At 40.8% G+C, this 12020-nt stretch overlaps 1 protein-coding gene across 1 annotated transcript in view; it reads right to left on the bottom strand.

Moving 5' to 3' along the window:
* LOC120722762 (epidermal growth factor receptor-like) overlaps nucleotides 1-6101 on the bottom strand; it is a 33068-nt gene extending 26967 nt beyond the window's left edge. The window contains exon 1 of the mRNA XM_040013900.1: nucleotides 5787-6101. Within this exon, the coding sequence (XP_039869834.1) occupies nucleotides 5787-5901 (115 nt within the window). The 5' untranslated portion in view covers nucleotides 5902-6101. The remainder of the gene's footprint in view (nucleotides 1-5786) is intronic.
* Nucleotides 6102-12020: the final 5919 nt, after the last annotated feature.

Raw genomic sequence — 12020 nt, 5'->3', positions numbered from 1 at the left:
GTACTCATTCTCCCTGGTTCGTGCACCTACCTGTCATGTGTCATGTCTGTGTGGCTCTTGTTGTCAAGTTCGTGTAATGTCTATGCCTCCGTGTTTTCTGTTTTATTTTGAAAGAGTCTGATGTCCTTTGTTCATTGCATTTAGTCTTAATGTGTTGTCATTATGTTTCATTCTAGTCAGCTGTGGCCTCATGTGTGGATTTAAGTCCTCAGTCTTCCTGTGTTCGTCGTCGTGTCGTCTGTTTCTCCCACCCTGTTATTCTAGCTGCACGTCATGATTCTAGCCTGCAAGATTCAGTATCGGACATGTTCATAGTCACTTACTCTAGTCATGTTTTCCTTTACCTTCATGTGCCAGCACCGAGATCTTGTTCATAGTTTTTCATGTCGTGTTCATAGTCAGTCATAGTACTTCGTCATAGTTCAGTCCTCAGTCCCAGTCTTCGTTCATAGCCTTTAGTTTCTTCCAGTTTAGGTTCTTAGTTTTGTCATTGCTGTAGTTTATGGTTTGTTATTTTGCCTTCTGTATCAGCCCCAAATAAAGGCTCGCTTTGAGTTTAGCAAAAATTTTGCCTCCTGCGTCTGTGTCCGCACCTGGGTCCTCCAAACACTCTACACACACTGACCGTAAATGGTAAATGGCCTGTATTTGCTTTACTAGTCCCTAAGGACCCCAAAGCGCTTTACACGTTCAGTCATCCACACATTCACACACACATTCACACACTGGTGATGGCAAGCTACATTGTAGCCACAACTGCCCTGGGGTGCACTGACAGAGGCGAGGCTGCCGGACACTGGCGCCACCGGGCCCTCTGACCACCACCAGTAGGCAACGGGTGAAGTGTATTGCCCAAGGACACAACGACCGAGACTGTCCAAGCCGGGGCTTGAACCAGCAACCTTCCGATTACAAGTCGAACTGCCCGCTCTTGAGCCACAATCGCAGATCGCCCATGACAGTTTATTGTTGATCAATGTTTTACTATAATACTCATTTCTACATATGCGTAAAATATTGGTCAGTTTTTGTATTTTTTATATTTTATTTTCAGCATCTTTTGTTCTTTGTCTTAGGAATTCCCTATAGAGTGCATTTTTCTTTTTACATGCATTTTGTAAACCCTTAGTGATCAATGGTCTATCTGAATATTTGTGCTTTCTGTTGTATTTTTTATTGTTGGACAGTTTTTAAATCATACAATTCGCTGAATATTCTTAAAAATGTGCCATATGCAATATATATATCACTTTCTTTGTAAACATTATCCCAGTTCTGATGTAATAGATCATTCTTAAGTGCATTCATGGTTTCTTCTGTCCTCACACGTCTGTATCTTAGTGTTTCCTCACGCTGATTTCTCTTGTAATTAGTGTCATAAACTGCAAAAACAGGTAGGTGATCACTGATTTCATTAATTAATAATCCGCTCACAATGTTGTTTTCCATATTATTAGTGAAAATATTGTCCATTAAAGTGTCACAATGAGGTGTAATTCTGCTAGGCCTGGTTAGTTTAGGATGTAAACTCAAACTGTACATAGTGTTTAGAAATTCTGTGGTCATTTTATGCTTTTTCGGATTCAACAAGTCAACGTTAAAATCACCACATTTAAACATAACTTTCTGATTAGTTTTAGAGAATAATAGAGAGTCCCGAGGCCCGAGTCTACAGTCACCGTAGACTCTGGGCCAATGAAAAGACGTAACCATCTACAGTGACTGTAGATTTTGCGCTACTGTAGACTCGACTTCTGCGGGCAGGCTAAATCATCCGTTATTACTTGTGGTCGGCTGCTGGGTGAAGCTGTGGGCATTACTTTAATTACTTCTTTGAACTACCGGAGATATTCCTTTCAAAGTAAATATGAAGTTATAATTAATGCAAAGTTACATCTGTAATGCTTCTTGAATCTTGCCAGCGACCACGAGTTTGATCTCAACTGTAATGCTCTTAAATCTGATGTAACAGAACTGAAGCACGGCATGTATTTTAGCTCTAAAAGGTGGCCTCTTCAGTTTAACCTTTAAAAAAAATGCAGCTGATTGTGTTTCCATGACAGAAACACAGTCCCAGCACAGAGACCTCCAGGGTGAAATAGGTCACGTGATCTGTAAACTGAGATTTAAAAACAACAAAAAACAAACAAACAAACAAACAAACAAACAAACAAACAAACAAACAAAAAAAAGAGTCCAAACACCGAACAGTATGCCATGATCACAACCAATTTCAAATTTTTCTAAACTTCGGTTTTTCTTTCTTTCTTTTTTTGCTTTATCTTAGCGTAAACCACTGACTAGATGTTCATTTGCTTCCCAGCAACACAAACACATTTTAATAGGTCAAACAGACACTGCTAAGTAAGACTGACTAGTTGAGCATCCCTGGAAAATGCGGATCTGCCGGTCTTGTTTTTTTGAAGTCCAAGGATTACACTCTCCTTGATGTCTTAAGAAAAGAACTGTACTTTTTCTTAAAACTTATATAACTGAAACTCCGAGTTGAAAAACAGACACAAGGCATTCTTGATTTTTACAGGCATTTATTGGACACAGGTGCCACCAACCATGCCATGAGAACTGTACAAACAACATAAAATAATCAATTTCCATAGTAAATTGTTCTCATAGAGATTAAACAATAAAGCATATTATTCAACAACATAAAAACATTCACAATTTGAGCTTTACAAAATGTTAACATATTACACGTAACTAACATAAACTCGACAGTTCTGTCACAAACAAACATCTTATTTTTCTACCAACATATAAAATACAAATTGCATACCTCACTGGCCGCATTAACTTGAAGGGGCTAATGACAACGGATCTTGCAGTGCACTCTTTTCCACAGCTGGAAAACTTCATTGCATGTGTCTACATAGCTCTACCACCAACTGAGAAAAGAAAGCATGCTGCCCTCTACAGAGTGTGGCATGTAACTGAAAAATACTGTCAACCCCAAAAAACAGACTGAACATTAATTCTGTAGAACCTTTATATGTGTGTTTTAAAACCAACAACACACACATTAAATCTGACTTATTGAAAATACAGTATTTTAACATATTTATTGCAACTTAAACCCATGAAATTACCTTAAACTGCATAACTGCTGCAGACAGCAGCCACAATAAACCTTCAAGCCCCTTTGGATTACCTCACAAATGCATCGTCACCGATCTTGGACAGTTTTTCCTTCCTTTTTATGTTGACTATTGGTGCCACAATATCCAAATTATGGCTTTAATGTGATATCGGGGGTGGCATGGTGATGTGGTGGCAAACACCATCAATTTACAACAAAAAAGGCATGGGATCAAATCCACCAAACAGCTGGGGCCATTACTGTGGAGTTTTTCCTGTGTGGGTACTCCCATAGTCCAAAGACATAAATGCTAGGTTAACCGTTACCGTTTCCAGAACAAGTGTGTCCTTAGAGAAGAAAATGTACGAACATGACAGTGCCGGTCAAAATCTAAAACATCAGGAAAAGTAATTGAATATTAGAAGACATAACACAGACTTTTGATATTTGGACTTTTGATTCCAAAGGAGTGTCATTAATGTTGTCATGAAGATGAATTTGCCATCTTGTTCAAATCAGTTTGACTGCTATTGACACTGTGTGCTAGTTAAAACACAGCATGGCACATAGAAACATCTGTCTCAGCCCTTGGCCAAAAAGACACAAATCAACAACAACTTGAACTGGGGGTGGGCGGTATAAACGGTACACGGTAGAAACTATATGAATTTGGTCAGCGGTAGAGATTTTGATTATACCGCTCTACCTCGATAGCGCATGTTGATGGTTTCATCAAGCTGCACATGTTTTGGTTGAAAGCATCGCAGCAGCTGCAAGCAGTATCATTTGCAAATTATGCCGGGCGACAGTAATAGCGCAGAGACGAATCACGTTTTAGAATATGAGGAAAGCCAAAAACTGCACTTCCTCCACTTCCGTACCATTGATTCATTAATGTTGAATTCTCTCGCAGCTGCTCTATTCCCATGTTGTTGCAGTATATTAATAACTAACCTCTTATTGTGGATGGATTATCTCAGTTGTTCTCCTGACTGAAGTTTGATCCGTTTACAGCACCCTGCAATGCGATTGCATTTGTTCCTAACCATCAGGAACCTTCACGTTAATTTTTATCGAGTGGAAAAAAGTTAGCATTCATCCTTCAGCTTCACCGTGTTTATGTTACCCTAACATAGCTGTGTTGCAAGTGATCACGTAGCACATCATTATATACCAGCTGACTCAACTTCAGTAACCCTACAAACGTCACTGCTGTTTAGTTTTCTGTCTTCATTTATATTGGAAGTGATAGCAGAGCTGTACGTCTTTATTTTTTCAGAAATCTCTCAGTCAGAACATGGTAAATCATGTTTAGGTGGAAACTAGCGAGCTAACTCCCTGCTAACTTCTAACTCTGTTAAATTTAATAAATACTGTTTTAATGGATGCCAAACTTAATTGTTACACCTGGTAAAACAGCAACGCTGATCATTTTATTAAAGGTGAAAGAATTTAGACAGTTTTTAACTCTCAGTGATGCCGCAGTGTTTGTTTGACTTTAGGACCTGAAGCGGACAGAGTTTTGGACCCAGATTACTCCGCGAGGCTCCTGACTACGGTAGCCGTAATGCTCCCACAATCTATCAAGCAGTGCGGCTTTGTAGCTCACCAAAGTCATTGTAAAAGAGTTTTTGACAATTTCTTGTGTGCCGTGTACCACATAAAATCAGTTTCAGGTCAGAAGGCACAACCAGAATTCACACACAAGGCGCACTGTCGATTTTTGATAAATTTAAAGGATTTTAATCGGAAAATTAGGTATACATAAGAAAACAATATATCGCGATATATATCGTGACTCACATTTTCCCTGGAAATTCAAACGAGATCAATTGGGGGGGGGTGGAAAGTAGCAAAACGAAGAGTAATTATACCTAATAGTACTGCACAGCATATCTGTCATCACAGCTGCACATCACTAATCAAATCAACAGCCTATTTATGCAAGATAATTCATAATTTTATTGGGGGTTATATTGGTTGAGTCTGATTACTGGGGGGGTCATAACCCCTCTAACCCTCCTGGAAATTACGCCCCTGCCTCCGCCACTGCTTCGTTTGAGTTTCTGGGATATTTGCCTACAGTAGCTCTCGAGCTGATTGGAGACCAAAACCGCCAATCAGAATTTTTTGCATCCAAGTCTGTGATTGGTTGGTTTTGTGGCACAAACATAACGGTGTACAGAAAGTTGAACGTGCAGGGGAAGAAATGTTGAGAGCCCGAGCGACACACTGCGAGCAGGTCCGCAGAGTTCTGAGAAGGAGCAAATGATAAAGCTGAGCGAGAGGGGCTGCTATTGTGTGTGCATATGGATAATAGCAAACACTGAAATACATTTTTTGCACGCAGCAATGAATAATGTTGAAATGTAGCTGAAATGTAGCTTTTCCTCGCTCAAAATAAATTTCTCCAACACTTGTGCTGGCAAATTCTTTTTAGGTGCGCTCAAAAATTTTTTTTTACGTGCGCTCAGAATAGTGTCACAAAAATAATACCATATTAAACAAGCGGCTCCTGAAAAGCAAGTCTACCACACATCTGGTTCACTAACGCCAGTTAATTCGCTACGCCGGTTAATCTGGAACACCGGCCTGAGTTCTCTCTGATTTTAAGTAAACACTGGACACGCAGACAGAGAAGAAAGTGAAAGCCTGCTTACCATTAAGACCTAACTACGTACACCTCACATACCTTTATTTTCTGCCAGACCGCAGAAGCTCAGCCACAGCAGAAAAGTGATACTGATCCACTTGAGAAAACGGGCTGCCATCGTGTTATTTTGAAGCTCCCGGTGAGAAGGTGTCATTCCATGCCAACAAGCCGAGATATTCCGCTTTCCCAAAACTTAAAAACGTCGCCTTTCCCCCCCCTCTCTCCTCGTGGAGTAAAAAACACCTTTCCTTCTGTGGGCAATTCAAACTTTGACAGCTCCTCCTCCTCCTCGCAGATATCTTCAGCAGTCCCAGCTCAGGCAGCGACTGAGGACAAACTACTGGCTTGATCTGACGTCACCAGGAGGGAGGACAGATGCGCCTCTCGCGCTGCTCAGGTACACGCCGGATGTACAAAGAACTGCACAAACCAAACAGGAAAAAAACGGGGGGGAAAAAGGGAAAACAAAAGGCAGCATTTTCGAAAAATGGACTGCACTGTATAAAAGTGGCCATAATGTGAGCCACAGCGTGCATTAACACAGGTAGGTACAAATAAAAACGCTGAATAAATGAGGTAAATGAGTTCACTTGTGGGCCATATTTAGCCAGAGCATAGAAGCTGCAATCACTTTTTAGCAAAGTGACTTTTGAATATCCTTTATTTATTTAACTACAAAAAAGTGTAATTGACATTAAAAATGTCTTTATCAAGAGATGTGGTGAAGAGACCAGCGGAAATTAAAGCAAATAAAACATCAGAGTACAATAATGCAGAGTCATGAAGAAACTCGGAAAACAGGTTATTTTTTTAATTTTATATACAACTTCCTCATAAATCGTGTTGACCATTGTCAACATTTGCCATTTTGCCAAAATAGATATAATTACTGGAAATCACTTTTTGGCACAACACCGCGTTGGACCACTTTTGCCTTCAGAACCACAAGCCACTGGAAACATTCCCCAACGATTGTTGTCCATATTAAGCATCACACAGTCTCTGCACATCCGAATTTCTTGTTCTTTCTATTCCAAAAGTCCTCTATTGGACTGAAATGTGGTAACTGGAGGCTGTTTAAGTACAGAGAACTTAATGTTATGTTCAAACAATCAGTTTGAGAAAATCTGAGCTGTCTGATGGCTGTAAGAAGCCATAATAAGATGGACACGGACAGCAACAATCCTCAGGTAGGCTGTGGCTTTTGAAGGATGCTCAGTTGTGATGAGCCTGTTTAAATTGTATCCACAGTTTCCTGTTCTTAGCTGACAGGTATGGTACCCGGTGTGGTTTTCTGCTGCTGTGTCGTTCATTCAGAGATGCTCTTCTGCATACCTTGGTTGTAATAGGTGGTTATTTTAGTTACTTTTGCCTTCCAGCCAGCTTGAATCAGTCTGACCATTCTCCTCTGACCTGTGGCACGAACAAGGCATTTTAGTGCAGAAAACTGCTGCTCACTGGATTTTATTTCTCTTTTCCAGACCAGAAAAAGACCCTGGAGATGGCTGTGTGGGAAAATCCCAGCAAATCAGGAGTTTCTGAAATACTCAGACCAGCTCGGCTGACCTCAACACCTAAATCACATTTCTGCCCCAGTCTGACGCTCAGTTTGTACTTCAGCATGTTGTCTTGATCACGTGTTGCTGACTTGCTGCCATGTGATTAGCAGATTAGATATTTGGACCAACAATCAGTTGAGCAGATGTACCTGATAAGGTGCCCAGTGAGTGCACTCATACTAAGATCTACAAAAATGTATAGCTGCACTAAAATCAGACTGATATTTTTTAGCTTGTGTAGTAATTTGTGATATCTAATCAAAATCAAATACATATTCACTTTAAAAAACAAATAAATATTTTCTGAATTGCAAATAAGGATAGTACAAAATGGTTAAACATTGACTGGTTTTCCTGTACTTCCTGCTGGTTAAGCCAATATTTACTGAAAGGTGGCCACATTCCTTGGCCCAGTTTTCTAATGCGGCTTTAACAGAGACTGGTTCTGTCTGTTTTTGGTGCGATTTCAATCCTTAGGTATTTTTTATGTAATAACACTGACCCAAGTGGCTGCAACTGGACTATAGAGAGACAAATATGTACGTACAGCATTATTTTACAGCCAAGCGCCTCCTTACTGGTGGATTTTTGTCACTTTGCAGAAGACCTGAATCTATTTTAAGTAAACACCTAGGCAGAAAAAGCTAGTATGATGATGACTCATCCAGGATACCAAGGCCTATAACTTTTAGAGGCCTCACTGAATGTGCCCATAAAAACAAAGCCAACAGTAAGTTTTGACATCCTGTTTTGATGTTATCCGTATTCATTTGGCGATGTATGAAAGACGGTCGTCAGAATCAGTGTCAAGCAGGGGTTGAATGTACAAAATGTCTCGAGAGTGCTGACAGAGTGTCTGTCTTATGAGAGCTGAGCCTAATTGGACGTCAAGGTGCTCAGATGTGTTTGTTGTTGTACACATATCAGACTCTATGGGGACAGGAGTGATGGAAATCATTTTTCACACTGGTGTTTATTTCATTATCGCAGCCTAATGGCACAGCAAAGCGTCTTTGCTCGTACTGTTGGAGGAAGAGGTTATTGTGTCTGGTGAAATTATAACCATTCTCCTCGAGGAGAAATTACCTAATGCGAGGCTAACGTTTCACTTGAGACAGCACAGTGAGCTTTTGTTCCCTGTGCTATAGTCGTGGTGCAACTGTCAATTTGACTGTTCTTCGTATTGTGATTGCTAAAGAAAAATAAAGTCAGTGGCCCTTGTTGTTTATGAGCATTTGATCCACAAGCAAAACCTGACTTAGTTCTTTGTTGAGAAACCTTTGTTGGCAAACACAGCAGGAACACGTTTCTTATAGATGGTCACCAGGTTTGCACACATCTCGGGGGATTTTGACCCACTCGTCTTTGCATAAACTCACTAAACCCTTTAGGTTTCTTGGATGCTGCTTGGCTGTTTTCTGTATGTGTTTTATCTTTAGCCTTTCCTTTGTTGCCTTGGTGGTTTTGAGTCACTACTAGAACATACTAGAAGACCCATTCACCACCTTTTTTCAGTGTTCTGGCTGAAGGAAGGAATCATCCAGGATTTAAGAGTACATGGCTACATCCGGTGGCCATGTGATGAAGAAAAGCCCAAAAGCATAATGTTTCCACTTCCATGTTTGACTCTGAGGTTGGTGCTTTTTGGGTCATAGTCAGTATTTCTCTTTCTCCAAACACGTTGGGCCAAGTTCATGCCAAAGAGCTCAGTTTTGGTTTCATCTGCCCACAGAACTTTCTCCCACACCTTCTCTGAATCATTTAAATGTTCACTGCAAACTTAAGATGGGAATATACAGGTGGCTTCTTGAGCAGGAGGACCTTGTAGGCGCTGCAGTGGTGTTTTTAGCGCCTTTTTCCATTAGTACCTACTGGGATCGACTTGCCACGGATCACCACGACTCGAGTCGAGTGGATATCTAGTACAATCTGGTACTACCAAACGTGCGTTGTTGTCATCATCCGAGCTTCCAGTGGTGTAATTAATAAGCGACATGAACACTACAACAAAGGTGGACGATAAAGACTATAACTGCTGCTCGGACTGTGGCTTTTCATCAGGCTCAGGGAATATGGCGGGTTTTTTTAGCCAATTCCCTTATTGCCGGGTTTAAAAAATGGTGGTTTTAATTTTCGTGGACTAGATGCTCTCATGACTTGTTGAGTGATCCTACGGACCAGCCAATCAGTGGCATGCAGTCTGACAACATCCCATTTTAGTACCTACTCGGCTCGCTTCGAACCCGGAGCGAGCTGGTACTAGAAAGTACCTGGTACCAGGTAGTGTTCCCTAATGGAAAACCGTGGCAAACCGTGCCGAGTTGATCTGAGTAAGTACCAATGGAAAAGGGGCTTTTGGTGACTGTGGTCCCAACTGCATTCAGATCTTTAGCAAGCTCCTCCTGTGTACTTTTGGGCAGATCCACCACCTTTCTCATGATCATCCTCACCCCATGAGATAAGATCTCGAATGCAGTTCCAGACCGAGGGTAATTGATGGTCATTTTATATTTCTTCCATTTTGGAATAATCACATCAGTAGCATCACCTTCTCACCAACCTTCTTGCTGATGGTCTTGTAGTTCATTCCAGCCTTGTGCAGGTCTACAACCTTTTCCTTGACGTCCTTTGGCAGCTCTTTGATTTGTCCATGGCGATGGAGAGGTTGCAATAGAAGAAGCTGAATTCGTTGGTGTGCCTTATACATGTGACGAGCTCAGGAGTATCCGTGACTGACTGTAATCTGTGTGCCACATGGGTACGTAGCCAATGTGCGGGAGCCAAAATCCTTGCTGGGCTGTGTAATTTCTATGTGATTTGGGGGGGCGGGGGGGGGGGGGGGGGGGGGGGGGGGGGTTCTGGACTTTTGGTTGATATGCTGTTTTTCTCCATGAAAATTAAACTATCATAAAAGTTAGAGACTATTCATTACTTTGGAAGTGAGCAAATTGACAAAATCATCAGGAGCTCAAATGATTTTTTCCCCCCACTCTAAGTAACTGAGGGTGGGGGGTGGGGGGATATTGTAAACTAAGGAAACACAATGAAGATATAAATTGGTACTAAGTTCATAAAGTGAGCCAGGAAGGTAAAATATTCCTGTTGTACTTTTAGTGAAATTACATTTCAGCCTCACTTCAAGGTCATTTATCACATTCAGAAGCTCTGAAACTAAGGTTTGTCTCACACTCAGCCACAGTTGAGGCAGAGAGGAAAAAAACGGGGGAGAGAAATCACCTCGGCTTCTTTCCAGAGACCAATTTCTACACCAGTGGCCAATATTTCAATTATGAAATGTTTCACAGTCTGAAAGAAAGGCGTTGTAGTCGCCATCCACATTCTGCTCTGAGGCTCTGTGTGTCTTGGAGAGCTGACAAAGCAGAAACACTGAACAAACAAGAATAATGGCCAGAACCAGGAAATCAAAACAGAGTAAGATAAAGAAAGAGAGAGGCGAACGTGTTCAGAGGATGAGAGATGACAGCTACGGCTGGTAAAATAATTGCATGTGCTACCTTGTAATAGTCTCACATTTTCCATCTCTCATGCTAAATAAGCGCTGCGTGTTGCGGTATTTGTTCCTCAAGTAAGATTATAGATTAGCAGTACGAGTTAATTAATCAAGCTCATATTCGCAGCTTCAGGTCTTTGAAGTGCAGTAAAAGTTGAGCAGTATAAATAATCCTCAACCTCTAAAAACATTTCTTTGACTAATGTTTATACAAGGACTCTTATTAAGTGGTTCAACGAGGCAGAACTGGTACAGTATGTGACCATGTTTTTGATGGAGATTACCCCTTTATCCCTAAGGTCTTATATCTGATAAGCATGACAAAGCCCAGGTGGACTGGCAACATCCCAAAATATATATAGTTTTAAAACAAGTGCAACAAAATAACAATCCCCACTGCCGCTGCTGCTGTTGTTATGTCATTATGCTGTTTCTTGTACATGGCAGGGTTGAGACTGCGCTGAAGAAGCAAAAAAGAGGATTAAAAAATACCGGATCATACAGGATCAGCTGTCACTCGGAGCCATAGCATCCCTAGTTATGATCCAGAGAAGGAGGATGCAGATAACCAACACAAATGAAGCAGTTTAGTAGCATAGCAGCAGTTTTTGATCTTCTAAAAACTTTAGCTGGTTCCAGCTTCTCAGACGGGAAGTTTAATGCTTTCTTTTGCTCGTGTGATAGATTAACACAAAACAAACTATGTTTTGGCCTATTGTTTGAGTGGGGAAAAAAGTAATTTACAATGGGCTGTAAGAAATGATAAATTTACTGTGTTTTTACATTGTCCTCACAAAAGGATGCATTTTAATTAAGCTGGAATAAAAACCCTGGGAAAGCTCTACTGTTTAGCATTTAAATGTGAGAGACCTTTTCCCCCCTAAAGTAGATATAAGGCACAACAATAAGTAGATCATTTATTTGAGAACTCACGATTACCTTTTTGTAGAAAGCATTATTGTACATTAGGTGCTTCTCCTGGAAAATGATGAGCGGAACCATCAAATTTTGTTTCAGCATCTTCATAATGCAGATTAATCTGCTTCGAGTGTATAGCATTAACTCTTTGACTCCTTCCTGTGAATCTCACTGCTCTAGTTTGGACTGTCATGGCTGCCATATTCATGACATGTGAGATACTGCAAGGCTGAGATTAGATGTGAGTGAATCCCTAAAAGCTTTAATAATAGCATGCTAAATCCT

This window comes from Simochromis diagramma, unplaced genomic scaffold (assembly GCF_900408965.1).
Source record: "Simochromis diagramma unplaced genomic scaffold, fSimDia1.1 OVJJ01000205.1, whole genome shotgun sequence".
Classification (NCBI taxonomy): Eukaryota; Metazoa; Chordata; class Actinopteri; order Cichliformes; family Cichlidae; genus Simochromis; species Simochromis diagramma.
Note: the sequence above shows the minus strand (reverse complement) of the source record. Positions and strands in the feature narration are given on the sequence as shown.